At 39.0% G+C, this 27,655-nt stretch overlaps 2 protein-coding genes across 3 annotated transcripts; one reads left to right on the top strand and one right to left on the bottom strand.

The window, feature by feature from the left end:
• Window positions 1-5,124: 5,124 nt before the first annotated feature.
• On the bottom strand, window positions 5,125-5,910 carry LOC130993644 (uncharacterized). The gene has a single exon (XM_057918657.1). It carries the CDS (start codon window positions 5,908-5,910, stop codon window positions 5,125-5,127), a length of 786 nt encoding a protein of 261 aa, XP_057774640.1.
• An 8,868-nt stretch (window positions 5,911-14,778) lies between these two features.
• Window positions 14,779-24,369, top strand: LOC131006888 (uncharacterized). Of its 2 annotated transcripts, XM_057934033.1 has the most exons (13): window positions 14,779-15,064; window positions 16,059-16,210; window positions 17,211-17,302; window positions 18,070-18,183; window positions 18,473-18,803; window positions 19,484-19,663; window positions 19,830-19,910; window positions 20,611-20,829; window positions 20,915-21,057; window positions 22,310-22,476; window positions 22,981-23,198; window positions 23,408-23,500; window positions 23,975-24,369. In XM_057934033.1, exons 1-13 carry the CDS (start codon window positions 14,857-14,859, stop codon window positions 24,155-24,157), a joined length of 2,181 nt encoding a protein of 726 aa, XP_057790016.1. In that variant the 5' UTR covers window positions 14,779-14,856; the 3' UTR covers window positions 24,158-24,369. The 2 variants fall into 2 exon arrangements, with proteins under 2 accessions (XP_057790016.1, XP_057790017.1); XM_057934034.1 differs by lacking the exon at window positions 14,779-15,064 and having other exon boundaries at window positions 16,074-16,210; window positions 17,199-17,302.
• The last annotated feature ends 3,286 nt before the right edge of the window (window positions 24,370-27,655 follow it).

Below are 27,655 nucleotides of genomic sequence, written 5' to 3'. Positions count from 1 at the left end.
ACGAAATCCACCCGCCGGAGAAGGTTAGGGCGCACCTCGAATGGAATGGCGTTAACACCAGGTGGCGATAGAGGCAGCCGACACATTCACTCGACAGACCCGATGGTAGTTTTCTTACCAAGAGTTAGTTGGCAGCATTGCTGCCAAATGCGAGTTACTGGTCCTCTTTCCCGTGGCGTCTTTCTTTCACGCTGCCATTTGATGTATCAAGAATGAATAAGTTTTTTTGGGTAGGTGTGTGAGGGTCTGTGCCTGGGTTCCCCAAGCCAGAGCACCTCTGTGATTCCTATTGCTATACCACAAATAAATACAAACACACTCCTAAAGAAGAAAAGAAAAAGAAAAGAGAATGAGAAGTAATAAAAGAAGATAAAGGAAAACAAAGAAAACAGGAGAGAGAAAACATCATCACTAAAATAGACAGATTCTAAAAATCCAACACCTCATACATGATCTGAAAAATCCAAATAACTTGATCTTGATTAGAAGTTAGTTGTTTCTGTGAACCCCTGCATGGGTATTTTGAATTTAGTATGTTATCGAGATCCTCCTTGAGGGATCCATCCCACCCCCTGGCCCACATCAACCTCACTTGAGATTGCTTGCTTTTTGGCCTTGTTCTCCCCTTGGGTATGTCCAAGTATCTTGTATCTACTTTTTTTCGTTATTTATTTACTTTCGTATTTTCATCAAAAAAAAAAATACATGTTCATGTTTTTCTTTCGTAAACTCATTTGCATCATCATCATAATATCATTAGTCTGCAGATAATATATATATATATATATATATATATATATATATATGGTGTGGTTCTAGAGAGAACTACATTATTTGTGAGAATGGGAGAACCATCAAATCTAATGCATCCACTGTAAAAATTAATGCATTCGCTGTTAAAATTAATGCACTTAAAAAATTTTAAAAAAATGCTCTCTTCAGGATTCGAACTCAGGATCTGCATTCATCCAACAAGATGATGCATCCACCGTAGATCTTGATGATCGAATGGCTGAAAATGGTTCTCCGGTCTTCTTTTATTTATGGTTCTTTCTTGAACCTCTCCCTATATATATATATATATATATATATAGAGAGAGAGAGAGAGAGAGAAGGGTTCAACAGAGAAGCTAAATATTGTGGAGAATAGAGAATTCGTAAAATAAAAACGAACAGATCTATAATTTTAATGAACAGATCAATGTACCGCATGAACAGCAATTTGCCCCGGGTTCGAATCCTGCTGGTGGCGAGTTTTTCTATATTTTTACTAAATACGTCTGTTCATTAGTTATGTTGATCTGTTCGTAAAATATATAGATTTGTTCATGATGAATAAAAAGATAATTCTCTATTGAACTCAACCCTATATATATATATATATATATATATATATATATATATATATATATAAGGTATGTGCCAACTATGAGAACTCATATATCATATATATATATTAGGTGAAGAGAAGGGGGCCTCCTTCAAATCACCGTGATCGGCCGACTAGAGACGACTCACAATCACCTCTGCGCACAAAACCTTTACTGCAATATAAATCAGTCAAAGGCCGATATCTTGCATCGTGATCATAATCATGTCTTTCATAGAGGCAACATACCACATTTCATTCTTATCAATAATAAATATGCCAAGTTGACGATTTTCATAATATTCATCAATAATACTTCAACATGCTTCATTTTCAAAAGGTTTGCATTTGAACTCATTATCATGGTAGCTTGCCATAATACAGTTAGAATAAAGCCCACCTGTCTCAGGGGTCGGTGAAGTGGAGCTCGGCGTCGCTCTAACGTCGGCTATCACTCGAACCTTCAGTGGCGCACGTGGTTTAGATTGCCATGTGACAAATTAAACTCTAGTTAGAAATTAATCTAACTAATACATATTCGCTATTTTTTTTAACACGCCGCAAGTGTACGGGTGCAATTGTGTACAGTATCAAGCAAGGTCGTACTCCACAGAGACTAATTATTATCAATTCCTATCCTAAATTATTCTACTCTATCTGGACAAACGAAATTGAAAATTTTGTTTTTAAACTAAATAAATAAATAAACACTGGAAGGAAAATAAATCAAGCTGTGAAACAGAGAAACAGATAAGACAAGATTTCTCAAGGCAAAGGTTTCAACAGATTCTCCTAACTAACATGTTCAATTCAATTAATAAGACGATTCCTAAGGCAATCTCTAAGCTAGTCCATACCCACTCCCGTGGCATACAAACCGTTGATTACATGCAAGGCTACCATCCCTGGATCGCACTTCTAACACGTAACTCCTAAAAGTTCCTAGGATTAATGCCCTCACAGTTATCAATTCCCTTTAGAATTAACATAAATGTGTTCTATGTTCTTAGTTCAGGTAATAATTATCATCTCCCGATCTCAAATTAAAACCTATGATTATGCTAAATTGGTGGCCAATCAATAAAGCAAACAATTAAAACAAGAACATAGAAAGGAATAACAATCCAATTAATTGAATCAAACAGTCAGAAATTCAAACCATGTTTACTCCCTAAACCCTAGGAAAAAAAGGGATTCTAGCCACACATAGACATATGAACTAAAATACAATTCTCAACAAAACTATAAAACATTCAACGATGAAACCGTAGTAAAGTTGAGAATCTTCAATCTTGCTCTGGCTCCGTTCTTCGTCTCTCTCAGCTCTCAGGAAAAGTAAAATATGACATGAGATGATTGGGGAATAAGTTATTGGATGGTATTTATATGCCCTAGGTCTTCAAGCTCCAAAAATACTCCAAAATCGCGCTTTAAGTGAAAAATCCGGAAACTGGGCGAGAAAATGGCGTCTCGCGCGGCCGGGTCGCGCGGCCGCGTGCCGAGACCGCATGACCTCGCGCGGCCTGCTCGCGCGCCCGCGCGCCGAGCCCGCGTGCGCTGTCCAGAGATTCTGCCTTCGTCGCGCGGCCGGGTCGCGCGGCCGCGCGCCTGGACCGCGCGACCTCGCGCGGCCTTGCACAGTGATTTTGTTTTGGCTCGTTCTCCCTCGTCCGAACTCCGATTTACGAACCGTTTGCGCTCACGAACTCCTCTCGAGATGAACTACAACTTGTATTTCATCCAAATCTTCCAAATTCTGCTTCTTTATTTCTGAAAAATACGTTCAAACACAAGCAAGTGACAAGTTCTTTGACCAAAAACCAATATAAGCTCAAAATAAACCATCAAACACACAAAAACCTCATAACTAACCATCAAATATGACATATCAAGAGGTAAAAAATGCATGTTCATCAATACCTCAACACTTATACTTTTATAGCATCCTTAACTTCATCTTATAACTTCTCCATTATTCAATTCCCAAGTAATTGGATATCTTATCCAACTATAAGTCTCTCTTTTCCTATAGGTAAATAGCACTCAAATAATCCACATAGTCATTCATACTTCAAATTAATCAATTATTCCACATAATACATTTTCTCAATTTATCTCAATAGTAAAATGACTTAAAAGTCACTCTATGAAACTTGAAAATCTTTTTCCCTTGTAAGTAAATTCTCAAATATTCATGTAAGCTATGGAATATATATATAAAAGAGTTTTCCCACTCAAACATTCTTTTCAAACCTTTAAAAGTCGAAACAATCCTTTTCAATAAGAATTGTGACAAATAAATCTCATAAATCCTTTTTGAAAAATTCCAAAAAATTTCATATATATATATATATATATATATATATATTCCAGTAGCATTTTCATGAAATAATATGGTGTATATCATCACCAAAACTTTAAAATTCTCAATATAATTTCAAAAGTAAGAAATTTCGAATACATACAACTTACTACTTCTGCACTGCCTCGACTTTAAAGAATAAACTGTTTCATCTCAAAACTCTCCTGGATTCGAGACTTATACCGCTGAAAACCTCTTTGAGTCAGTTTCATTTGAAAAAAAGTAGATTGAAAAAATCCAAGTGGTTTAAAAGATATGAATGTTTTCCCACAGTCTACCAGATCCGGCGGTTTCGGACAACTGGAAGTTAGGATTTTTGAAAACTAGTAAACGTTGCCGAAATGGCTTGAAATTTGGTGTGTAGCTATCTAACACATGTATCTTTCAACAAAAAAAATTTGAGAGGCAGAATGTATAGGAAATCTACTGAAAAGTGTGACTCCAGTGACTGCTGTTTAAAATTTCCGGTAGAAAGTTGCAGTAGGAGTTTTATAATTTAAAAATATAGTAAACAAAGTTCAAATCACTTGAAAATTTTCAAGTGTGTTCAAGACACATATATCTACACACCATAAAAGTTTCAAGATTTTTTGGTAACTACAACCTTGTCGAACAGTAGGGCAGAAGCTTATTTCAATATCCTCAAATGGTTGAAAACTATAGCTTTCACACATATAATCACAGATCTATAATTCCACCACCATTCTCATTCTTTTTAACACCCAAAATTTATCATGCTTCACATATCATATCATATAACCCTTTTAAAGGTGCTCAAGAATATATCTTCCACTCATATGCATCCAACGTGTAGAGGTGTGCAAGCTTATGAAGTATAAGTGAAAGCTTGAAGGAATTTATAGTTCTTTCCTTCCCAAATTTTTGAAAACCTTAGAGCACCTCCAATGCAAGTGTCTTAGAGGGGTGTCTTAGAAGTGGTCCCCACCTAAGACACACCCCTCTCCAATGCATTGTGTCATAGGTGGGTGCTTAGATCCCCATTTCCACAAAATTCACATTTCTACACTTTTATTTTTAAAATTCATATTTTATTAAAATTAAAATTCTACATTGCAATAATTTAAAGACATAATTTAAATACAATAAAAAAAATAAAAATTACAATAATTTTCTAGGGCTCAATCGGACCAAAACGAGACCAAATATGCTCCTTCAAGTCTAAAGTGAGGCGAGCATGCATCTCCGCGTCTCGCATGGATGCTTGTCGTGCAACAAATGCACAAAAATCCGGCGGAGCACCGGCACGAGGTTGAGATGTGGCGCTACTTGAAGCTTCGTCGGCGTCTTCTTTCCACTGTGTTGCGTGCTCGCCTTCATCTTCGATGATCATGTTGTGCAAAATGATGCACGTGAACATGATGTCGCTCATCGCCTACTTGCTCCAAAGACGCGATGGGCCTTTGACGATTGCCCAACGAGCTTGAAGGACGCCGAAGGCTCGTTCAATATCCTTGCGAGCCGCTTCCTGCATAACTTTGAACCTCTTCCCCTTCGGATCCGTAGGATGTGTAGGACTCTTCACGAATACAGGCCAATTGGGATAGATGTCGTCAATCAAGTAGTACCCACTTGTGTAGTAGGCGTTGTTGACTTGATATGTGACCGACACCCCCATTCCTTGCAGTCGATCGTTGAACAACGTCGAGTTGTTGAGCACGTTGATGTCGTTGTTCGAACCAGGAGTCCCAAAAAAAGCATGCCAGATCCATAGATCTTGCGATGCGACGGCTTCGAGGATGATGGTCGGTTCCCCCTGATCGCCGCGAGTGTATGCGCCTTGCCATGCCGTTGGACAATTCTTCCACGGCCAATGCATCCAATCAAGGCTCCCTAGCATTCCCGGGAAGTCGTGCTTCACTTCGTGCATTGCTAGAAGCCGTTGGCAGTCAGTGGAAGTCGGCCTCCTCAAGTATTTCGCGCCGAAGAGTTGAATAATGGCTCGACTGAATCTGCGCAAGCACTCTAACGAGGTGGACTCTACAATCCGGAGATACTCGTCGTATTGGTCCGCTGCCCCACCGTTAGCTAGCATACGAACAACAACAGTGCATTTTTGCAATGGCGTGAAGCCGGGCCTCCCAAGTGCATCCGTGCATTGTTGGAAGTATGAATCGGATGCGACGGCATTAACGATACGCAAAAACAACGCACGACGCATCCGAAATCGGCGGCGGAAGATGTTGTCGGGGTAGACCAGATTTTCATCAAAGTAATCCGCGTGCAAACGTAGAGCGCCGCCTTCACGGTCCCGACGAATGTAGGACTTCTTTGCCACGCTTCATCGCCGACGACGAGGTTGCTCATCTGGATCACCAATATCTTGAACAATTTGGTTAAATTCTTGCACAAGATTGGAAAATTCTTCAGCACGTCGCTCGTCCTCGTGGCTTGATGAGGAGGAAGACATTTTTTGTAGAGAATTTTTTGATGTGGAGATGATTTTTAGATAATGAAATGAATGGAATTAAGTTGTGATATATATAGATAAAGGGGGAAAAATGTTGAATTCAGCCGTTGACCCCAACGGTCATTTAAAAAAAAATTATCAAACGGTCATTTAAAAAAAAAATGAATTTCATTTTTTTTTTAAATGGGCGCGTCCGCCGGACGCGCCAAACATCTCTCGCCTTCGCCCCGGGTCTCTGCTTCACCTCGGCTTCGCATCTGGCCGGGTCTCCAGCGCGGGCGCCTCTCCAGCGACGCGGATCGACGCCCCCTTCGCCTCGCGCACTGGAGGTGCTCTTAGAAAGAGAGGAAGGACTATCATGCTTCAATATATATGCTTATTCATCTTATGAACATATTATTAAATTTCGATTTTATTAAAAAAGAAAGGAAAAAAACCTAAGAAAACCCTTGAAAGCACAAGAAAAGCAGACTAAGGGCCGAGCCTCATTAAAACCTTTTCACGGAAAACCAGTGGGAAAAACCGTAAAAAGGAAAAAGAGTACCCGTCTAAAAAACGAAAGCAAAAAAGGGGGGAGAGCGGAAGGGAAAGTTTCCGGAACTCCGGCCTAACCATCGTCCCCAAATAATCCTGGCTCTCACCCAACAAAAACAACAGAACAGAGGCAAATGGCCGGTGAGACGCCGTCACCAAAAAGCCAACCAAAAAAAGCTATACGGCCGGTTAGGCGCCGTCGCCGTTAGCACAAACAAAAAAATCCAAACGAACGAAGGAAGGCTACGCGGCCGGTTATACGCCATCGCCGTGAGCTCTCCATAACCACCAAACCCAAAAAACACACAAAGAAGGTAAAAACTCGGCCGGTTAGACGTCGTCGCCGGTTTTACCCCACAAACAAGGACACCCCAAATGAACAAGATGCTGCAAGTTTCGGCCGGTGAGACTCCATCACCGGAAACTAAACAGCCTTGTTGATCGCCGCTGAACCGAGCTGCCAAGAAGACAGCAGCCTCGCTAGAAACAAAGATCCACGCACCAGAGCTGCCAAAGAAAGTTGGAGCCTCCAGTGCAGCGATCAAACAACAGCAACGTCCAGTGCAGCCCGACCACCAAGCTTTCGACGAAGACACAACACCGAGCACCAACTGCTCGACAGAACAGCGCAGACGCCCGCCAGGTGTTCGACCAAAAGCTTGCTGCGAAAAGGCACAAAAAATACACAAACGAAAAAGCCCGCCAGGTGTTCGATCAAGAGCTTGATCGAAGAAACCACACCCCACACACAAAGGGACAGAGACAGCAGCTAAATCAAAGCAGCCTCACCTAAACACCAGCGCATCCTTAATGCTTAAAGCGGAGGTAACTATGCACTGCCATATCCATTCGAGCTGCATTTTTAATTTCTTGAATTTCATAGGGCCACCAACCCTCCTCACGACTATCATTGGCCATGATATCCGCAACTTTATTTCCCTCGCGATAAATGTGAGAAATTTGAAGGTGAAAGTCAGGGAGAAGACGAATAATTTCACGCCATGCCGCAATGAAACGCCAAGGAACATTGCAAGAGCGGCTTGTAAGAATTTTCACAATGTAAACCGAATCGGATTCAATCCAAAGATAAAGCCAGCCACGGCTATGAGCAATCCGAATAGCATGAATAACCGCCAGAAGCTCCGCCTCAAAGGCATATCCAATGCCACCTTTCACATGAAAGCATCCTCGCACCCAGGCCCAGTTGTCGCGAAAAATGCCTCCAGCCGCAATTCTGCCCGGCGCTCCTAAGGCAGAGCCATCAGTATTCACCTTGATCCAAGGAGCCGAAGGAGGCCACCAATGCACATTAATAACTTCCGGGGGAGGAGCAGACCGAGCAGAGATCCCAATAGCTCTAGTGATCATATAGTCGTCCCAAGTATTATGAATATGCCCGACGTTATGAAAATTGCTCTCAATCTCAAGAAAAGTAACCCGAACCATTTGGATGATATGCTTTCCGTTCCAAGTTTTATTCTAAAAAATACAACTATTGCGGGCTGTCCAAATTAGCCAAAGCATAGCGATGATCCCAGCCTTCCAATAGACACCAATTTGAGGGCTGAGTTTACGATTCCAAGCATCAACCAAGAGGCTATGAATATCCAAGAAATTCTGAGCTTGCTCGTAGTTAAACCACTTGAAGAATTCTTTCCAGAGCGGCATCACCCTAGCGCAATTCCAGAGAATGTGATCTGCGGTTTCATGATGATCGCGGCAAAAAATGCAAAAGTTAGGCATGATTAAACCTTGCCTAATGAGCCTGTCATAAGTGGGAAGTCGACTGTGAATAATGCGCCAACACATGATGGATCTCCGTATCGGAATGTAAGGTTCCCAAAGCCATTTACCCCATCTCACACTAGGGTGTCGGCTTCCATGATGAGAAGAGGCCAATTTAGTCGTAATCTCTCCATGCAAGGCAGGTTTCCAATATCTTGTATCATCTTCCTCGCCGATAGGAACAAACAGGATATCACAAACAATCTCTGGATAATTATTGATAAAGTTTTGTGTGAAGTGCCAAACACCGTCATAAAAGTAGTCAGCAACAGATTGTGATAGTCGCAAATAAGGAGGAGCCCTACACTTCGTCGCGATCGAGTAACCAAGCCAATCATCGAGCCAAAAATTGGTAAGAAGTCCCGAACCCACATGACTATAAGTATTAGCAACAATATCACTAATCTCATCTCGAATACCTAACCAGATAGTAGAGGTGGCAGTACACGAACGAATACGGCTTAGAGGAGTGAGATAACGATCATGTAGCAAATCGTATCCAAAGTCCTTGCCCTTGATCACTTTCCAAGCCAATTTCATAAGGAAGCTCTTATTCATGTTATCAAATGAGCGAACTCCAAGACCACCCTCCTCCCAAGCAGCGCAAACCCTATCCCAACTCACCGGGCAGACGGCTCTTTTTTTAGTATCCCCTGACCAAAGGAAATTGCGACATTTTTTATCTAAATCTTTGATAAGCGCCCGAGGCCAGTGATAAACCATCATGGAATGCGTCAAAGAACTCTGAATGACAGACTTAATAAGACAAAGTCGGCCAGCTATCGAGAGATGTAAACCTTTCCAACGAGCAAATTTATTAATGATACGGTCATGAATTGCTCTTAAATGACTATCACGAATCCTACCACAGCAAATAGGAATCCCCAAATAGACAAACGGAAGAGATCTCGTAGAAAATTGGAGAGCCGCCACAATCGAACGACGATCACGAACCGAAACTCCTTTCGCAAAGAAAACATGAGATTTCTCCACGCTACATATCTGGCCCGAAATATCTCCATAATAATCAAGAATCTTCTTAATCGTCAAAGCGTTAGCAGCAGTAGCTTTACAGAAAACCAGAATGTCATCGGCATAAAGGAGATGAGTAGGAAACTGGCAAGATCTAGACATCTTCATGGGGGTAAGATGTCCCGAGGCAATACAATTGTGGAAGAGCTTGCTAAGAGCGTCTTCCGCTATACCAAACAAAATCGGAGATAGCGGATCCCCTTGTCTAACCCCTCGAGAGCAAGAGAAATATCCCCAAGTACGACCATTGCAGATGATAGAAATGCGAGCAGATCTGAGAATGACTTCGATCCAATGAACAAAACAGTTATTATATCCCAGAACTCGAAACACAATTAAAAGGAAATCCCAGCGGAGATTATCAAAAGCTTTTTTAATATCGATCTTGCATGCCATATTACGACCACCATTCGATCTCTCCATACAGTTTACTCCTTCCGAGCCCAACATGATACAGTCATCGATAGACCTGCCTTTGATGAAGCCAAATTGGTTCTGAGAAACCGAAACAGCAGCCACTATACTAAGACGAGTCGCCAAGACTTTAGAGATAATTTTAAAGAAAAAATTAGAGAGAACAATCGGCCGAAGATCAGTGACAGATGAGATTTTATCCTTCTTGGGAATGAGGATAAGAGTGCTAGCATTACATCCGGAGGGAAGATAGCTTCTCTCAAAGAACACCCAAACAACACCTAAAATATCATCCTTGATAATCTGCCAACAAGAATGGAAAAACTTACCCGAAAAACCGTCCGGCCCAGGAGAACTCTCAGCGTCCATGTCAAAAACAGTAGCGGTGATCTCCTCTTCATCAGGAATTCGATCTAAAAGAGCATTCTGAGAGTCCGAGATCAAAGGATCCAAAAGAGCTTCGACGTCAGACAGACATGCTGGGCAATGATAGTATCATCGTGAATCATCGTTCCGTTAATAACAAGACTCTCGATATTCTGGTGCCGGTGCTTGTAGCGAAGCATATTATGAAAAAAGGTGGTATTTCTATCACCATCCTGTAACCATTTGACTCTGCTTTTCTGCTGTAAGAAACTGGACTTCTTAGTCAGGGTGACATTAATTTTAGCTTGAGCCTGAGTTTCCTTAGTGAACAAATCCTCCGTATATCCGTCTCTCGAGATGATTTGTTGTATCTCAAGGAGCTCCTGTTGATAATCAGCAAGCATGATGTCAACTTTTCGAAACGTATTCTTGTTCCAATCCTTTAAGACATGCTTAAGTCACTTAAGCTTAGCCATGACTCTAAAAATAGGACAGGTGGTCATAGTCCTGATTCCAAGAATTTCGCACCACTTCCTGAAAGTCAGGATGTAAAATCCACATATTAAGAAACTTAAAGAAGTTCTGATGCTAAGTAGTCGGATTCTGACATTTCAGGATCAAGGGAGAGTGATCCGACGTGATACGGGGCAACACATGAGTGTGAACCGAACCCCAGAGCTTCGCAAAAGCCTCAGAATAAAGAGCTCTATCCAAGATGGATTCAACATGGCGCGGCATGAAACGGCGGCCCGACCAAGTAAACTTGAGTCCAGTAGTCGGCGCCTCAATAAACGACGTGGCCTCAATAAACGACGTGGCCTCAATAAAATCCTTAAACTCCTAACACGCCGTCTAGTTCGGCCTACAAGAACTGATACGCTCATGAGCACCCTTAACCGCATTGAAGTCACCTATAAAGACCGTGTTACTGTCCATATAGTTTAGGAGATCGAGCCACAAAAAACGACGTTGAATATGACAATTTACCCCATGTATGATCCCAATCCGGAACACTAGATTCTGCCAACTGCAATCCAAAATAATCACCTACTCAGAGCAATACACCATATTAACAGTAACATCCGGATGAGAAAGTAACCAAATATTCGGACTCATATTATGTCTAGAGTTCTGAAAGCAAGCAACCAAATTCAAAGACCTCCAGAAAGAAGAAGGAGTCTTATTAAGATCCGACTTAGGCTCAATAAGACCCAAGATCAAAGGAGAAAAAGAAGCACAATGCTCCTTTATAATACGTTTGGATTCGTCCGTGAAACTACTGATATTCCAAACCATAATATTCATCAAGAATTAATATCGATGCGTGGATTGAAGGTCTCCCTTCTCCACTTCTTCTGCCCAGCTGCCTGCTGAAACATTGGACATCGTCCTGGCATTTTGAGAACTCCCTCTATCAATCACATAATCTCTCGAACTATGCCCAGCCGCGTGAGCAAACTGGAGCTTAGTGTTGATGAGATCCATAGTCTTTTGATTTGGAACGACGTTCTTGTCAGCCTTTCTTAGTCTTCCTTTTATGCTATCATCAGTAACTGCCACCATTTTCTTTCCAGCGCCCGGGGGCCGTCCTCTGCGCTTGGCTTCAAGACCCAGCTTGGCAACTTTCTGACTTTTCATCTCTCTTTCAATTTGAGCAAAAGCAGCCTCCTTTGAACTGCTAGGAACTTCTTGCGAGTCACTCGTAAACTATTTCTCATGTTCCGGCTGATCCGAAACAGTTTCCTTGCCAAGCCTCTCCGTCGAGTTCCTCCGTTTCTCTAATTGATCAATATCAATGATCTCATCAGCCAAATCATCATCACTTTCTTCTCTTGCAGAATCCTCAGAGCCTTGATTGTCATCCCTCTCCTTCTCTCTATGATCAACTAAAATGGCCTCTAGCGCATCCGGACCATAGAAATCCTCTTGTTCCTGCTCCGGGACGCTATCATCCTCTAACGCACCAAAATGATTATGTGTTCCCAAGGGAGTCTCCTGTTTCTTCTCCTTCGGTTTCCAGTTGCTGACTTTTCTAGGTTTGGTGAACGCCTCTTTAGCTTTATTATCCGCCGCATCTTCAGGCTTAGTCGCAGGATTCTCATTAGCTTTGAGACGCTTATATTTGTCAATAGAATGTCCTTTGATCCTGCATTTAGAGCAATAATGTGGTAATTGTTCATAAACAAATTCCACATAAAAAGAAGTAACATCACAATCAAGAGTCATAGATTCCACAAGAGGAAACGAAAGATCAATTTCAACAAGTAAACGAGCAAAACTTCCCACTTCTCGATTGGCCGAAGCACCGTCAAGTTTGATAGGAACACCTAGAGTACGGCCAATAGCCGCAAAAACCTCCGGATGCCAATATTCAACAGGCATGTTGTAAATTCGAACCCAAATTTGCGCTAGAGAGGAAATTTCTTTGTGAGGATCAAAATTGCGCACCCATTCACGTAGACGTAAAGATCCCGAAGAAAGATCCCAAACAGGTTTGCTTTTAGCAGTAGATTTGTCCTCCTGGTTTAGGAATTTCAAGGTGAAATACCCTTTGCCCATAGGTATCAGTTGCCACGTTTCCTTGATGTTCCAGATCCGTTGGAGTTCAGCTTTTATGTCATTGGTAGCCCTTGGCTTATCTCCCTTCTGTAACATCAATCGTCCTATCGCAGCAAACTTAAAATCTTCCACGTTCCTGTCTACAAGTGATTTAGGGATTGAAAGCGCATATCTGTTTCCTGTTTTCTCTGCATTAAGAGACGTAAACTTATGGATAAGCAAGTCCGGTTTTTTGGGAGCAACGTTATTGACCATAGCCGAGTAAGATTTTTGGCGGTCCGCATCTGCCTTGGTTGCGTCAGAAGTATCAGCAAGCTTCAGACGATTTGTTGAAACTGAAGGAACGTCCTCACTGGAGGGCTTGTTAACCCTAGGGGAAGGGTTACCATGCACGCTCTCTCCTAACAAGGGAAGCGCAGAAGTGGGTATGAAGTTATTGGAAACTTGAGGAAAAGGAATGGAAGATCCCACGAGCAGCGGCGTGTTGGCCGGAGTAGCAGGTTCCGGCGTCGGCGCCATAAAAAAGAAGACGGCGGAACTAGGGCAACGCTAGGGTTAGGGTACGAGACATCCGCTTTTCCCCAGTTTGGGGTTTAGGTATCTCTTATGACCATATATATATATATCATAAAAAGAAGATTTGAAGCTTACTTCCAACAAGAACAAGGATGGTGGAGTTGAGGATGCCTAGAGTTTTCTTGAAGCTTTTGCTACTTGAAGTTTGAGCTTGAAGCTTGGAAACTCTTGATAGCTTTCCGTCTCCAGATCACCAATAGCTTCAACAATTTGATGAAATTGTTGCACGAGATAGGATAATTATTGAGCACGTTGCTCGTCGCCGCTTGATGAAGAGGATGACATTTTTGTAGAGATTTTTTTTGATGTGGAGATGATTTTTTAGAAGTGAATTGAATGGAATAGAAATGGGGTATATATTGATAATGTAAAAAGTTAAAAAAAAAAAAAAAATTGGAAAACCTATACTACCATTTGAATCCAACGATTTGATTTTTTTTATAAAAAAATATCAAAAACGGTCGAAAATTTTGAAAAAACATAATTTTCAATTTATTTTTAAGGGGTTGCATCCGCCGGACGCACCATAAATCTTCGCCCTTCGTCCCGTGTCGCCGTGGAGACGCGGCCTCGACCTCGCCTAGGTTGCCAGCGCGGACAGGTCGCCGTCGACGCGCCGAGGCCGTGCTGGAGATGCTCTAAGGCCAAAGGTCTTGGATTCGAGTCCCCTTTGGCGCGGCCTTTTAATTTTTTATTTAATATTTTAAATTTATATATATATATATATATATATATATAAAATCTTGGGTGGGTCAAAAACTAGGGGTGTAATCGAACCGAGCCGAATCGAATAGTGGTGTGCTCAAGTTTGGTTTGTTTAGTATCGAATCGAATCACGAACTTTACTTACCGAATACTTTGAGGCTCGCGAGCGGCTCACGAACCTAATCGAGCCTATACAAACTTTTTAAATTTATATTTATATTCAAAATATTGATTATTTTAATTTAAAAATAAATTATTTTATTTAAAATAATAAATATATTAATTATTTTCTTATGACAAATAAAATTAATTATAGATTTAATACAATTATTATTAATTTTAGTGATACATATAAGTTGTATATATTAATAATTTATACTTTTCAAGCTGAATCACTTGACGAACATGTTCACAAGCTAAGGAGCCGAATACTACTAAGCTCAAGTTTGGTTTGTTTATTTATCGAGCTTCTCTAAACGAACTTGAACGAGCTTTTTTCGAGCCGAGCTCCGAATAGTTCGCGAGCGGCTTGGTTTGTTTACACCCCAGTCAAAAACCAAAACCCACCAACGGTTTGTATTTCTCTCAAATTTGAGGGACCAAATTCTAAATAAATACAAAATTTACCCTTTATGAACCCAATGATAGCACATTTCGAGAACTCCACTGGTTGCAATGGCTGCAACGATAGCTCCATGAAATTTGGAAAGCTTTTTGCAAATCTCGATGGCCGCCACTCTCTCTCTTCACCTCAACCGATTCGCGTCTCTTTCTCCTCTCTATTCACACTATTCCCCTATCTTCTTCGCCAATAGGCGCCATCTGTCGCTCACTTGTTCAAATAGGCCGCGCTTTTACAATATTCGCGCTATATTCAGCTCTATTCAGCGCAGCTCACGTAGGCCTTTTAGTGTTTCAGCCTCTGCTTCTCAAGGTACCATGGCTTTTCGCGCATGGTTAATGGTTCCCTCTGGCATTTCGTCGAACAGCTTGTTAGCAAATGTTATGTTCTAAAGCGTGTTTATGTTGTTGCTGATTATTAATAAAAACTTGAATTACCAAACTTATTGAGCTGTGAATGGGGGAATGTAAATTCAAAATTGACATCTAAGCTCTAGGCTACGTTGGTTATGGATTTTGTTAATATAAGAAAGAGTATCCCGAAAAAAAAAATCACCATCCTTCTTATGTCATTTAATCTTATCTTTTTAGTGTTTTGAAATCCGTAATGTACTTCCAGGTTGTTGTAATTTGATGGAACCTCAGAATCCAGGCGAAATTAAACTTAGATTATTTGTATAAAGTGTGCTCAGTTTAAATGCCATGTTTTCACATTACAAATGTCAAGAGCAAAGTTTAATTTTAGTTCAGTTTCGCCCAAATCGGACCCATGCATTGAATTCCAATATATTGGAAATTCATTATGACATCTTTAAAACTTAAGATAAAGATATGATAACATTGCCAATGTTCAAGGTAGTGAATTGTTTTGCAACTAACCTGTAACTGTAAATAAGCAAAAGTGGTGTAAAGATAGAATTTAAGGAATTTTTTAGCTGTTGTGGATATTCTATTAGGCGGAGCTAGTCTAAAACAAGTTCAACTCACGGTCAAGATGTAAATTCTCTTTGAGATATTCTGTGCTTTATTTTGATAAATACTCTATATTATTTATGAGGATTGATATTGTAACTTGATCTTCTATTTTTGTGCTCGTTTTTTTTTCCCTTCGGTAATATCACTCACAAACAAGTTGGATGTTTTGGTTCGAGTGCACCATCATGCGGTTTTTAAATATTTGTTTATACAATAAAAAAAAGTTGCATGTCTTGGTTCTTTTTAAACTTGGATGCAAAATTTATCCGTCTGAATTCAGAGGTAGTTGGAGAAATTGCTAAAGAAGTATTCTTCTTGGATGTTATTTGCAGAATTGAATAATCACAGGGATGGATTGGATGAAATATATGATGTGATTGTAGTTGGTGGTGGGCATGCAGGATGTGAAGCTGCACTTGCATCTGCTCGTCTAGGAGCAAAAACACTTCTTCTCACACTGAACATTGACCGAATTGCATGGCAGGTTATCATCAAGTCCCACCATTTTTCTGAATGTTGAATATGTTATCTTTACTTGTTTTGAACTGATTCGTTCTATCATGTGCCGTCTGCCACTCAATTTTGACTATGTTTACTCTGATGTTAGCTTTGATATATGTCCCCTTTTGAGTTCTTGCCTTCAATTAGCATATTATTTTTCCAGGGAAGAGGATCTAAATACTATTTAATCCTGTTTGGCCTCCTTGAATCCGTAGAGGAGCACTTGCTTATAATCTTTTAAATCATCAATTGGTTACAAATTATAAGTTATGTGAAATATTTTGCTTCGCTTCCTTGCTTCATTTTCAAATGGTATATAGGGGGCTATTTATTCTCATTACTTTTGGATGAAATTTTTGTTATGTGTTAGGTCAAGTTATGGCAGGTGTAGTTGTGAGGGAAATACAAACTTCAAAGGTGGTATTTGTAATTTTCAAAGAAGATTGGAAGTCCTGTACTCAAGATACTTTTTGTAATCATTTATTGTTATTTGTTAAAGACAATGATAAACATGGGACAGCAAAGATTTTTCATTAGTTCTCCTGAAGCTATTGATGAGTGATATCTTTGAGCTTGTAGAAAACCCGAGATATGCAACTTCCGCAAGACACTCAGTGTTACTAATATTAATTGAGGCACATAGAGCATATACTTCTTAGGCTTCTGGAATGCATTAGTAATGCCCAGTGCAAGTAGCTCCAACTTATGTTATGCAGTTTAGTTCCTTTAGTCCCAATCATTTTGTTGACTTAAAATATTTATGGGTACGGTAGAAAACGAAACAAATCATGATTTAAGGTAAGCAGGTAAAAGTAAAACAATGCTATTGGGTGCAATGGTTGGAAAATCTCAAATCTGAGCATAAGGACAAGATGTTTTACGATTTTCTGAAGTCAGCAGTGGTGCTAAATCATTAAACAAAATTATGGTTTCTTTTCGATGGAAAATAATCTTATATTTGCGCTAAATAGAGTTGAATGCAGCCCTGCAATCCAGCTGTTGGTGGACCTGCAAAGTCTCAGCTTGTACATGAAGTGGATGCACTTGGTGGTGAAATTGGAAAAATAGCAGATAGGTAAACAAATTGAAAATTTAGTACTATTATGGTTTAACTTTAACATTTAATTTACCGTGATAATTGCGTGATGCTCTTGTTGTACCTATGATTTATGAAGTTCAGGTAGAATATCCAACTTAAAATGCATATCAGTCGATTGTCATGACATTCTTCCACTTTTCTTTAGGGGAGCAATGCCATCCTCTTTTGGTTTGTGAAGGTCGGTATAAATGGTTTTCTTAGTTGGTAAGGGGAGCAATGACTTTCTAATTAATGTTGTCTGTTTCATAATTCTTTGGCATTTGGTAATTGTCGAATCCACTTGGAGGAAGCCCATGATTGTGTTTTTCAAACACTGAAGTTTCTGTTGGAATGAAATGATGCTGACACTGAATGATGAACAGAAAAGGTTTACATATTCCATGAGAGAAAATAATTGAGCAATTAAAGCACTGAGCTGTGATTGAGCAGGCATGCTTTGTTTGCTCGTGCCACAACATCATGAACTGCACCAATTGGACATAAGATATACCTGATTGATGTAAAGAATAAGTTTCTTCAATATGATAACAATTAGAAAATGTCAGAAAGAAATAGAAAGATTGATTACGACATTTTGGATGCATTAATATTTATTTTTTAGTTGGTCTTCAACCATCTTAGCTATTCCTATTTCACACGTTTGTTGCTGATTGGTAGACAATCTTTCCATTTTCTACCCCAGCTTGTTTATTTTTTGAATGAACTCACTGAAGGATTAATGGATTATAATGTTCATATTTCAGGTGTTACCTGCAAAAGCGAATTTTAAATCTCTCAAGGGGCCCTGCTGTCAGAGCATTACGTGCTCAAACTGATAAAAGGGAATATGCTTTTGAAATGAAGAAGATTGTGGAAAGGCAAGTTCATTCATCCTTCCATGATGAGAGATAGAAATGAAGTGCTTTCTTCAACTTATGAGTAAATTCGACTTATTTCATCTGTGATTCTCAAGTTGCATATACAAGTAATTTTTGCCTTAGTAGATATTCCTTTATCCGAAGACCATTATGTTGAAAATTTTGCTGAAGCTTCTCGTTATCTGTTAATATAAAATTTTGTTTCAATACAAGGATAGATCTGTCTTTTATCCGAGATGTCACTGCAATTTGCTGCTATCATTGTCTAACAATCACTTCTTATGATCAGTACTCCTCACCTTTCCATTAGAGAAGCAATGGTAACGGATGTTTTGGTAGGAAAGAATGACAGTGTAGAAGGCGTTCAGACATTCTTTGGCATGAAATTTTATGCACCTTCAGTTGTTCTCACTACTGGCACCTTCATGAGTGGGAAAATCTGGGTTGGCAGAACTTCAATGCCCGCAGGAAGAGCTGGAGAATCAGCTTCTCATGGCCTTACGGAAAATCTACAGCAGTTTGGATTTGAGACAGACCGGTTAAAAACTGGAACACCTGCACGTGTAGATTCTCGCACGGTGGATTTCTCTGGAATGGAGCCTCAACACGGAGATGAAGAGGTCATCTCACTAAATTTCATATGTAGGTTCAATAGTTCAATGAGACATAACCTGTTTACCTTTTATGGACAATATGATGGGGATTATTACCTAAACTTGTACACCTTTACACTAGAATGCAGTTGGCTTAAGAAAAGGAAGTAACTGCCTCAGACTGATTTAGGCACCTGGATTGTTCAAAGATCTTAGTTTGGTCATATATACTGCTAATTCTGGACCACTGCTGTTAAGAATTGACAAATCTTCCTAGTGTCCCATATTTAATTTATATTGCAAACGGATTAATATTCACTTGCCAGGTTGTATGTGAGGGTTGAATCATCTTCAGTTTATCTAGTTGTATCCTCATTTGGTCTTGTTTACTTGATTTTAACTTTTTTTAACTTAGGTTGGCCCCAAGACTTCATGGTGTCAAGTCAATGTTAAAAACATTCCCCTTTTATATTCCAAAATTGAGATATAACTATTCATGGGGAATATGGTAATTGGTCAGCATGACTCAGCAGTTGAATTCTGACCAAAAATCTGACCATAACGACATAATAGCTGGTTGTTATATTCTGTTTCTGCTGGTTTGAGCATAATTATCAGCTAAAACTTCCAGAATCTTCTTTGGTGGTCGTGCATGATTTGATAGTTATACCTTATGCATGTAAAATTTTTATCTGAATGATCAACAGGTAAGCTGGTTTAGCTTTGATCCTGATTACCATATTGAAAGAGAACAGATGTGCTGCTATCTGACGCGTACTACAAAGAAAACTCATCAATTAATAAAAGATAACTTGCATGAGACCCCAACCTATGGAGGATGGGTGGAAGCTAAGGGACCTCGATACTGCCCCTCTATTGAGGACAAGGTGAGGATGATGTAGATACCTTTTGATGTGTCTCTGCCCTCCTTCCTTTGCCATCCAGAAAATGTGTGCATGCCTCTAATAAATAAATATGACATAGAATGCAGGAACATGCTTATAAGACTTCATCCATGTCATATATAATGTTGTTTGTGTAACATCTTTCCAGATTGTCAGATTTCAGGATAAGGAGTCTCACCAAATATTTCTAGAACCAGAGGGTCGGACAGTGCCTGAACTTTATGTGCAGGTTATTAGCACTTTACCATTGTCTGTCAATTCTTTGTTTATTTTTTGCTAAGTAAAATGTTTTAAAAAGTAACTCATTTCTTTAATACATACAATGATATGGGTTTCTTAAACTTCTTCAGAAAGTATGAGTTGTTCTGGAAGGTATTGAGTAAATGCTAATAGATGCATGAGAAAATAATAATGTTCCTAGGAACTACTTTCCACTTGTTTCGTCACTCTCTTGTTTTTGCTATTTCTGCAACTTTTGCATGAAGCTGTTGTTTTGTTTAGAACACTTCTCTGACTTACAGGATACAATATTGAGGGTGAGTGAAGGTACAGTGTTACAGCCACATTTTTTTATTAGAAAATAAATCGTTATACACCTTTTTTACAGCCTTGACGAATGTCATCTTTTGTAAGAAATCATATTTTCTTTGGACTTTTGTGTGTGTGCCGACGACGATTTGGTGGGGTGTGGTGTGGAGGGTGGAGAGAGGCAACTAGAATCCTTTAATAGATTTTCACTGTAGCATTTCCTAAAAAAAGGAACTGTAAAATAGTATAGAAGAGCAGGAATCTAGTGAATCTGATTTGATTTCTGACTAACTTTAGTTATTAGACCAAATTTAAGTTTTGATTTCTTACCATGCTACTGTTGGGCTTAGCTCCAGAAGTTTCTCTATGGGACAGAATCGTTATGCCTGCTTATCTAACAGGGATTTTCTACGGGCTTACCGGAGAGACTTCAGCTGCCACTGTTAAGAACTTTACCTGGACTTGAAAATTGTTCAATGCTGAGGCCTGCTTATGCTGTGGAGTATGATTACTTGCCAGCACATCAGTGTTTTAGGTCCCTCATGACAAAAAAAATTGAAGGACTATTTTTCTCTGGTCAAATTAATGGAACAACTGGCTATGAAGAAGCTGCTGCTCAGGTATTTTACAACTAATACAATGATAATGTGCATGTTTGTCATCTCTGAAGGATTATATATAATTTTCAGTATCTCTATCTGACAGGGCATCATTTCCGGAATAAATGCTGCAAGACACTCAGATGGTAAACCTTTAATTGTCCTGGAGAGAGAAAGCAGTTATATAGGAACTTTGATTGATGATTTGGTGACTAAGGACCTCCGGGAGCCTTACCGGGTGTTGACAAGGTAAAGATGTATATCATCTCCACTATGCATTTTCTACACAGCACCTCCGTAAAAGGTTCAAATGTTAGGATCAAGCACTTGATTCATTGAGATGGGTAGATTGTAGGAGCTGCTTTTATGTTAAGCATGCAATAATTTCTTGATGCTCTATGCTCATAAAGTCGAAACCCAAGCTAGGAAGTGCTATATAACATAGTTAACGGTTCTTGTTGGCTTGTCTTACAACACGTCAGTTCACGGCCTTTACAATTTTACTTCTGATGCTTGTTATCTACTATTACATTTTTGTAGTTTCATCTAATGTTTTAAACTCCAAAGAACTGATAACCATTCTGAGTGAAAGAATAAAGGAAGATAAACTTGCACCAAAATTGCTGACTAATTACCTCCATGAACAACTCAACAAAGTGCTAAATTGCTGGATATGGACACAGAATAGAGTGATCCAGCAAGAAAACATGTTATTGAGAGGGTGTTTGGTATAAGCTGTTTAGGAGCTTATAAGTTCTTGAGAAATGTTTGGAAAAATTAGCACTTTAACAACTTATAAGCTGTGAAAAATAATCTCTAACAGCTTATAAGCTCCCAAATAAACAACCTTAACCCCAACTTGTTTTTTCATAATCTTGTACGCAACAATTAATGAACAGAAATAACCCTAATATGTTGGGTTTTTCTAGATCCATGGACAGTGCTTTGTGTTACAAACTTACAATAATTAACTTGTTCATCCATGTAACATGCTTCTGAGAAGTATTTTAAACTTAATGACATATTGATCATGAAACTTGGACACTTTTGTTATGACTCGTCCAATGAGCCTTTGAGAAAGATTCCTCAGAATTAGGTCACTGAGTTCCCTTCAGGCATGAGTTTGATGACAGCTTAGTTCACCTCAGCCACCAACATTTACGCCTGACTATCGGGGATGCATTTTGTGTTGTTAGATATATCAGCTGAGCAGCTTTCTTACTCCCGGCAAATGAATTTGACATCCTCCATTTCTGTTTCCTAGTTCCATACAAATGAGCATCTGCTCCTAAAATATTGTAATTCTGGTATACTAAACTGGCAGTATAACTGGACATTCCTGGAAAGATGAAGCTATATCATTGGAGGGGACTCAATTCTTGGACAAACTAAAGAGGAGTTGGCACCTCCTAATTTTAACAATTGAATAGTAGAATAGATTCAATATATTTCATTGATCTTTTAAGCCGTTTTCTTATTATATTTTGCTACAAATTTTCAGCCGCTCTGAACATCGGTTGCTCTTGCGATCTGATAATGCTGATAGCCGCCTCACACCCCTTGGACGAGATATTGGTTTGATAGATGATGTGCGTTGGAAGATCTACCAGGACAAGCAGGCTCGTATCTTGGAAGAAAAAAAACGACTCAAGACAGTCAGGGTTTCAGGTTGGTCTTTATGCATTTTTTATTCATGAGGAGTCTCCACACATTGTATGACTAATGTAAAGTCCTGTACCTTGTCGAAAAATAGACAAGAGAAGTTAAAAGCCTTGTATCTCTTGAAAAAGGCTTGGGTATGCACACACTAATATCTATCTATCCACAACTCCACATACTCCTTTTGTTATTGTTCATGAATCATGATGGTTGTTTGTTATGCTGTTTGTTTATAAATTTATTTGTGGTTGGGTCCATAGGACATTCCAAGAAGCTGTAAACAACTTGGTAGGTGCAAAACCTATCAGTTCTTGGAATTTCTTCTTTCACAACTTAAAATGTCAAACACCACAGCCAAGAATTTTCCATTGCATAAATTCTGAAAGTCTTAGTAGAAAATGTTGTTAAGATTTGCGAGGTATGATGACAAATATTTTTGGATTAACAGAAAGGTTTTTTTCTGTAAAACTAGAGTGGTGGCTATAAATACTGTAATCTCTATGTGTGCTTCAGGTGGAGATCTTGCTACTGAAGTTGCGAAGGTTTCTTCTCAGCCAGTGAAGGAATCATCTACACTGGAAAGCCTCCTTAAGAAGCCACATGTGCAATACAAAATATTTGACAAGCATGGATTTGGGAATGCTCTATTATCTAGGATGGAAAAGGAATGCGTAGAGATAGATATTAAGTATGAAGGCTTCATCATACGTCAACAAATCCAACTACGGCAGGTAGGAACTGAAGCATGATAAGTTATACTTATCAGGATTTTGGTGCCTTATTCCATGATACATTTTTACTTCAACTAACCTTTTCTAGCTTTAGTCTATATTATACCATCTGTCTCGTGCCTGGAGATCTTTTTTCAATTACAATAGAATAAATGACTTGATTTACTAAGTCAGAAGATCTCATTTTCTTTTTCTCATTGACTCTGTAGATGGCTCACCAACAGCACAGACGACTTCCCGAGGACCTTGACTATTTTGATATGACAACTTTGTCTCATGAAGCACGCGAGAAACTGTCGAAGGTATTTTCCTATTTGATTGTAATTATGCTACTTTTTTGTCAAATTGTAGTTTGCCCTTTTAGCTTTCATATCATATCCCCCTTTCTCCAAGGCACAAACAAATAAGCAGTGAGCAACATAATATGTTGATTTGCTTTTCCTTAATGGATTTGGGAAGGATATTGTAGATGCTCAAATCACATCGCTTCTCAATGCCACGTAAATAGGATTTTGCACTACATCATCCAAGAAGTAGCATTGATACGATCACAGATAAATGAAACCAGAAAAAAAAAAAAAAAAAAAAGGATACACAAGTGAACAAGAGAAGGATGAATAGTTCTTGGTTCTTACAATTCTCTTAGACCTTGGGCATTGGTGCAGCAACTGCTATATGATGTTTGCTTTTACCACCTTATTTCTGCTCCAAATACAGGGATTATGGAACAATGCGATTTAACTCATTTTTAACATTTGAAATCTCCAATTCTACAGGTGAGGCCGCAAACAATTGGGCAGGCTAGCAGAGTAGGTGGAGTAAGCCCTGCTGATATTACCGCACTCCTCATAATCCTAGAATCAAACCGGAGGAAGGCTGCGGAACGAACGCGACATCAAATAATCACCTCTACTCTGGCTGGTGAGATGCAGGAAGCGTCGGAGGCGAGCAGCAACTGAACTATTCTAAGTAAGAATAATATCTTGTAAATATATACAAGTAAATCCAGAAGAGCTTTTGCAACGCTGCTTTTCACTGTTTTTGATAATCCCTTCGGAGTAGCTGACCCCAGTGCTATGCATATTTATGAGGCCATATTATTGTATAGTGGTAACGAATAACGATTTACTTTCAAAAAAATTAATAAGTATATGATTTTGTTAGTGACTGAGATAACTTCCATATTTGATTTTAGAGTTAATCATACTCCATATTGCATTTTTTTTTTTAAATTTGCCCTGCATGAAACTTCTTAGTTTGTAAAAAAAATGTTCATATTGTATTTCTACTTGTATGTTTATATGTAGATTTTAAATGGATCACAACTTATCAGTGAGCTGCTTCTTCAATTTGTAAACTTCGTTTTGACGCATAAATTGGCATACAAGAAGCATTGATTTTAAAAATAAAGAGTCGTATACAAGTGTAGAAAATAACCATAAAATATAAAGATACAAAATCATGTGTTAGACCATCGAGATCTTTTAAAGATATCATATTCTGATTCAATTCGATAGTGACATGTTTTTATAATTTTGTTGGCGTTAGATATTTGACATAAGAATCCTAAAAGATTATTTGCATGTTTTAATATATCCTCATGCACATGCACATGCACATGCACAAATGTGGACCAATAAACTTCAAATGGCTCTAGCTTCTCATCTTGCAAGCCTTTTGTGTACGACTGAAACGGCAGCAGTTGAAAATACTGAACTTATAATCATTTACTTTTGCACTATATTTATCTATGTTTTCCGAGTGTATTTGTAATTTTGTGGCATCTTAATAGCCAATCCCCAAAAAATTCCACACTAAAGACCCCGTTGAGTGAATCTTAGGGGTGTATTAGGGTTGTATTCGTTCAGGATTTTAATAGATTTTTAAAATTCAGAGATTTTAAAAATCTACAGATTTCACACAGATTCTTCATGTATTTTGGAATTCTAAATAGATTTTGAACGGATTTTGTAGTGATTTTAACAAAAATTTGACGTGATTTTTACGGATTTGAAATCAACCATCCCAGCGCTCGTTGGAGTTAATTGAGCGCTGGGGCATCTCCCAGCGATTGCTGGGTTCCAGCGACCGCTGGCTTAGTGAAATATAAATACCCAGCGATCGCTGGGTTTCACAGAATAAAGCTTAGAAGCTAGTGATCACTAATTTCTTAGCAACAAATATGACTGCAACTAACACAGGTAATTGTAGCAAGCAACAAGTAATCGAGTATCGTATCCACAGGGACTGACATAACGAAACAACTCTAGCTATATCCTAAACAGGCTATAACAGTAGACAGGCAACAGAAAGTAGATTGATTGACTTAAACTAAAACGCAAATAGCAATAAATAAAAGCACGTAGAAAAATCAAATATTAAAGACAACTGATCCTAGGGTAGTAAATTCATTAACTAAATCTACGCAATAAATCTATTAATCCTATGTACCAGTTTAATCCAGTTATGATGAGAGATCACTTAATTAATCAATCACTCTCGCTAGAGCAGCAACGATCGTAGATTAGTAAATTCTCTATCTTCGTTAGGTCTCAAGAAAATATGCTAACTCCCAATAGCTCCTAAGAATAGCTCTCTATGATCCACCTATCTCCGCTAGGTCTCAAGGTTAAGATCATATCATACATTCCCGAATCCGCTAAACAGTTATCTCCGCTAGGTCTCAAACCGAATAGCTACACATGCAAATTATTGGCCAGATAATCCACAAGAAATCAAGCATCATGAATTATGAATCATAAACTGGAAGGCACAAAGGTATTAACAAATAAATCACATAAATTCAATCAACTATTTATAAACCCTAGAATCAGCTAAACTAAACTAGCCAGACATAATAAAAGAAAGCATAAACATAATTAAAAAGAAAGCAATTGGAAGAACTAAATTATATAAAAACTGAATAAGAATGATTGTAGCAGCTTGAATCTTCAATCTTGATCCAAGCCTTGAAAACTGGAAATCAATAAATTCTAAAGCTATGAAATTGAAAAATAAATGCTGGGAACTGAAAAAGGAACCCAAAATAGGTCGAAAGAAGACCTATTTATAGTATCGGGTAAAATACAGAATTTGAGCTCGAAAAGGACTTGAAAAATGCATAAAAAACGCAAAAATACGGAGGCGCGGAGGTCTAGCGGCGATCGGACGGCGCTCACCGCGCGGACGCCGCTGACGCCGAAAACACGGCGGGCTGACAGGCGGTCGCCGCCCGGTCGCCGGCTCTTTCACAAATTTCCTTCTTCAGGCGGCGGTCGCCGCGGGGTCGCCGTTGTTTCGCTGCTGCGCGCGACTTTCTTGTTTTGGTCATAACTTTCTCGTTCGAACTCCGATTTATGATCCGTTTGCGCTCACGAACTCATATCGAGACGATCTACAACTTCTATCTCAGATAAGTTTTCCAAATTCGAACTCAATAAACCTGAAATTTCCTTCAAATTTCGAGTAAGAATCATGTTTCAAAAGATAAAGCAAATTAAGCACAAAACAATCATCCAACACTCAATTTCCTATAAAATTAACATCATATGAACACTAAAAACAATGGAAACATGAGTGTTATCAGCTAGCTAGCTAAAGTCCACTCCAACAACTCATTCAAATCACGTTCCATCAAAAAAATTTAAAGCCGATTACTTTCACCAATTTTTGCCAAAAAAAAAAAATCAATCTTTATTTGTATGCAATCAAACGTTGCTCCTCCCAAAACCTTCCACCAGCTGCTGGCAAGCAAGCAAAACATTTTTTTGCCAATTTACGGTACAATTCTTGTTCCAAATTTCGAGAATTTGTTTTTGGGTATCTAATCCTCGAGCTTTCTTTCAATGGTTTATTTACGTTTCTGTTAAACTTTAATTGTAGGTGAATTTGATGTTAATTTATGAAGCTTAAGATTTATTGTCGCCGTTCGTAGAGAAATTTGATTATAGCTTTTTCCGTTAGAGATAAAGAAAATGGAGGCGAGCAACAGTAGTGTGCTAGTGAATTCGAACTTAGAGCCTAGGGATGATCTTGAATTCGATACACACGAAGCAGCATATGCATATTAAAAAGAATACGCGAAATCTGTAGGGTTTGGTACAGCCAAATTGAGGGCCCAGCGACCGCTGAGTGCTAGCGATCGCTGGCTTCTTCGAGCCGCGACCGCTGGAACCCAGCTGGTGCTGAAATATGAAATCTTTTGAATTCTCGTGGTCGGAGGTCGGATTTGTTCATGTATATTTTTTGAATGAAATCAATGAAAATCAGTCCAATTTTAAAATTCATAGATTTTTAAATACCTCTAGATTTTCATAGATTTGTAAAAATCTGAAACGAATACCTCTGGATTTTTATAGAATTTTAAAAGTCTTGAACGAATACCTCTAGATTTTCATAGACTTTTAAAAGTCTTGAACGAATACACCCAGATTTTAATAGTCCGCAGAAATCTATTA

The sequence above is a fragment of the Salvia miltiorrhiza genome, chromosome 1 (assembly GCF_028751815.1).
Source record: "Salvia miltiorrhiza cultivar Shanhuang (shh) chromosome 1, IMPLAD_Smil_shh, whole genome shotgun sequence".
Taxonomy (NCBI): domain Eukaryota; kingdom Viridiplantae; phylum Streptophyta; class Magnoliopsida; order Lamiales; family Lamiaceae; genus Salvia; species Salvia miltiorrhiza.
The sequence above is the reverse complement of the archived record's forward strand: the minus strand, read 5'-3'. Positions and strand labels throughout refer to the sequence as shown.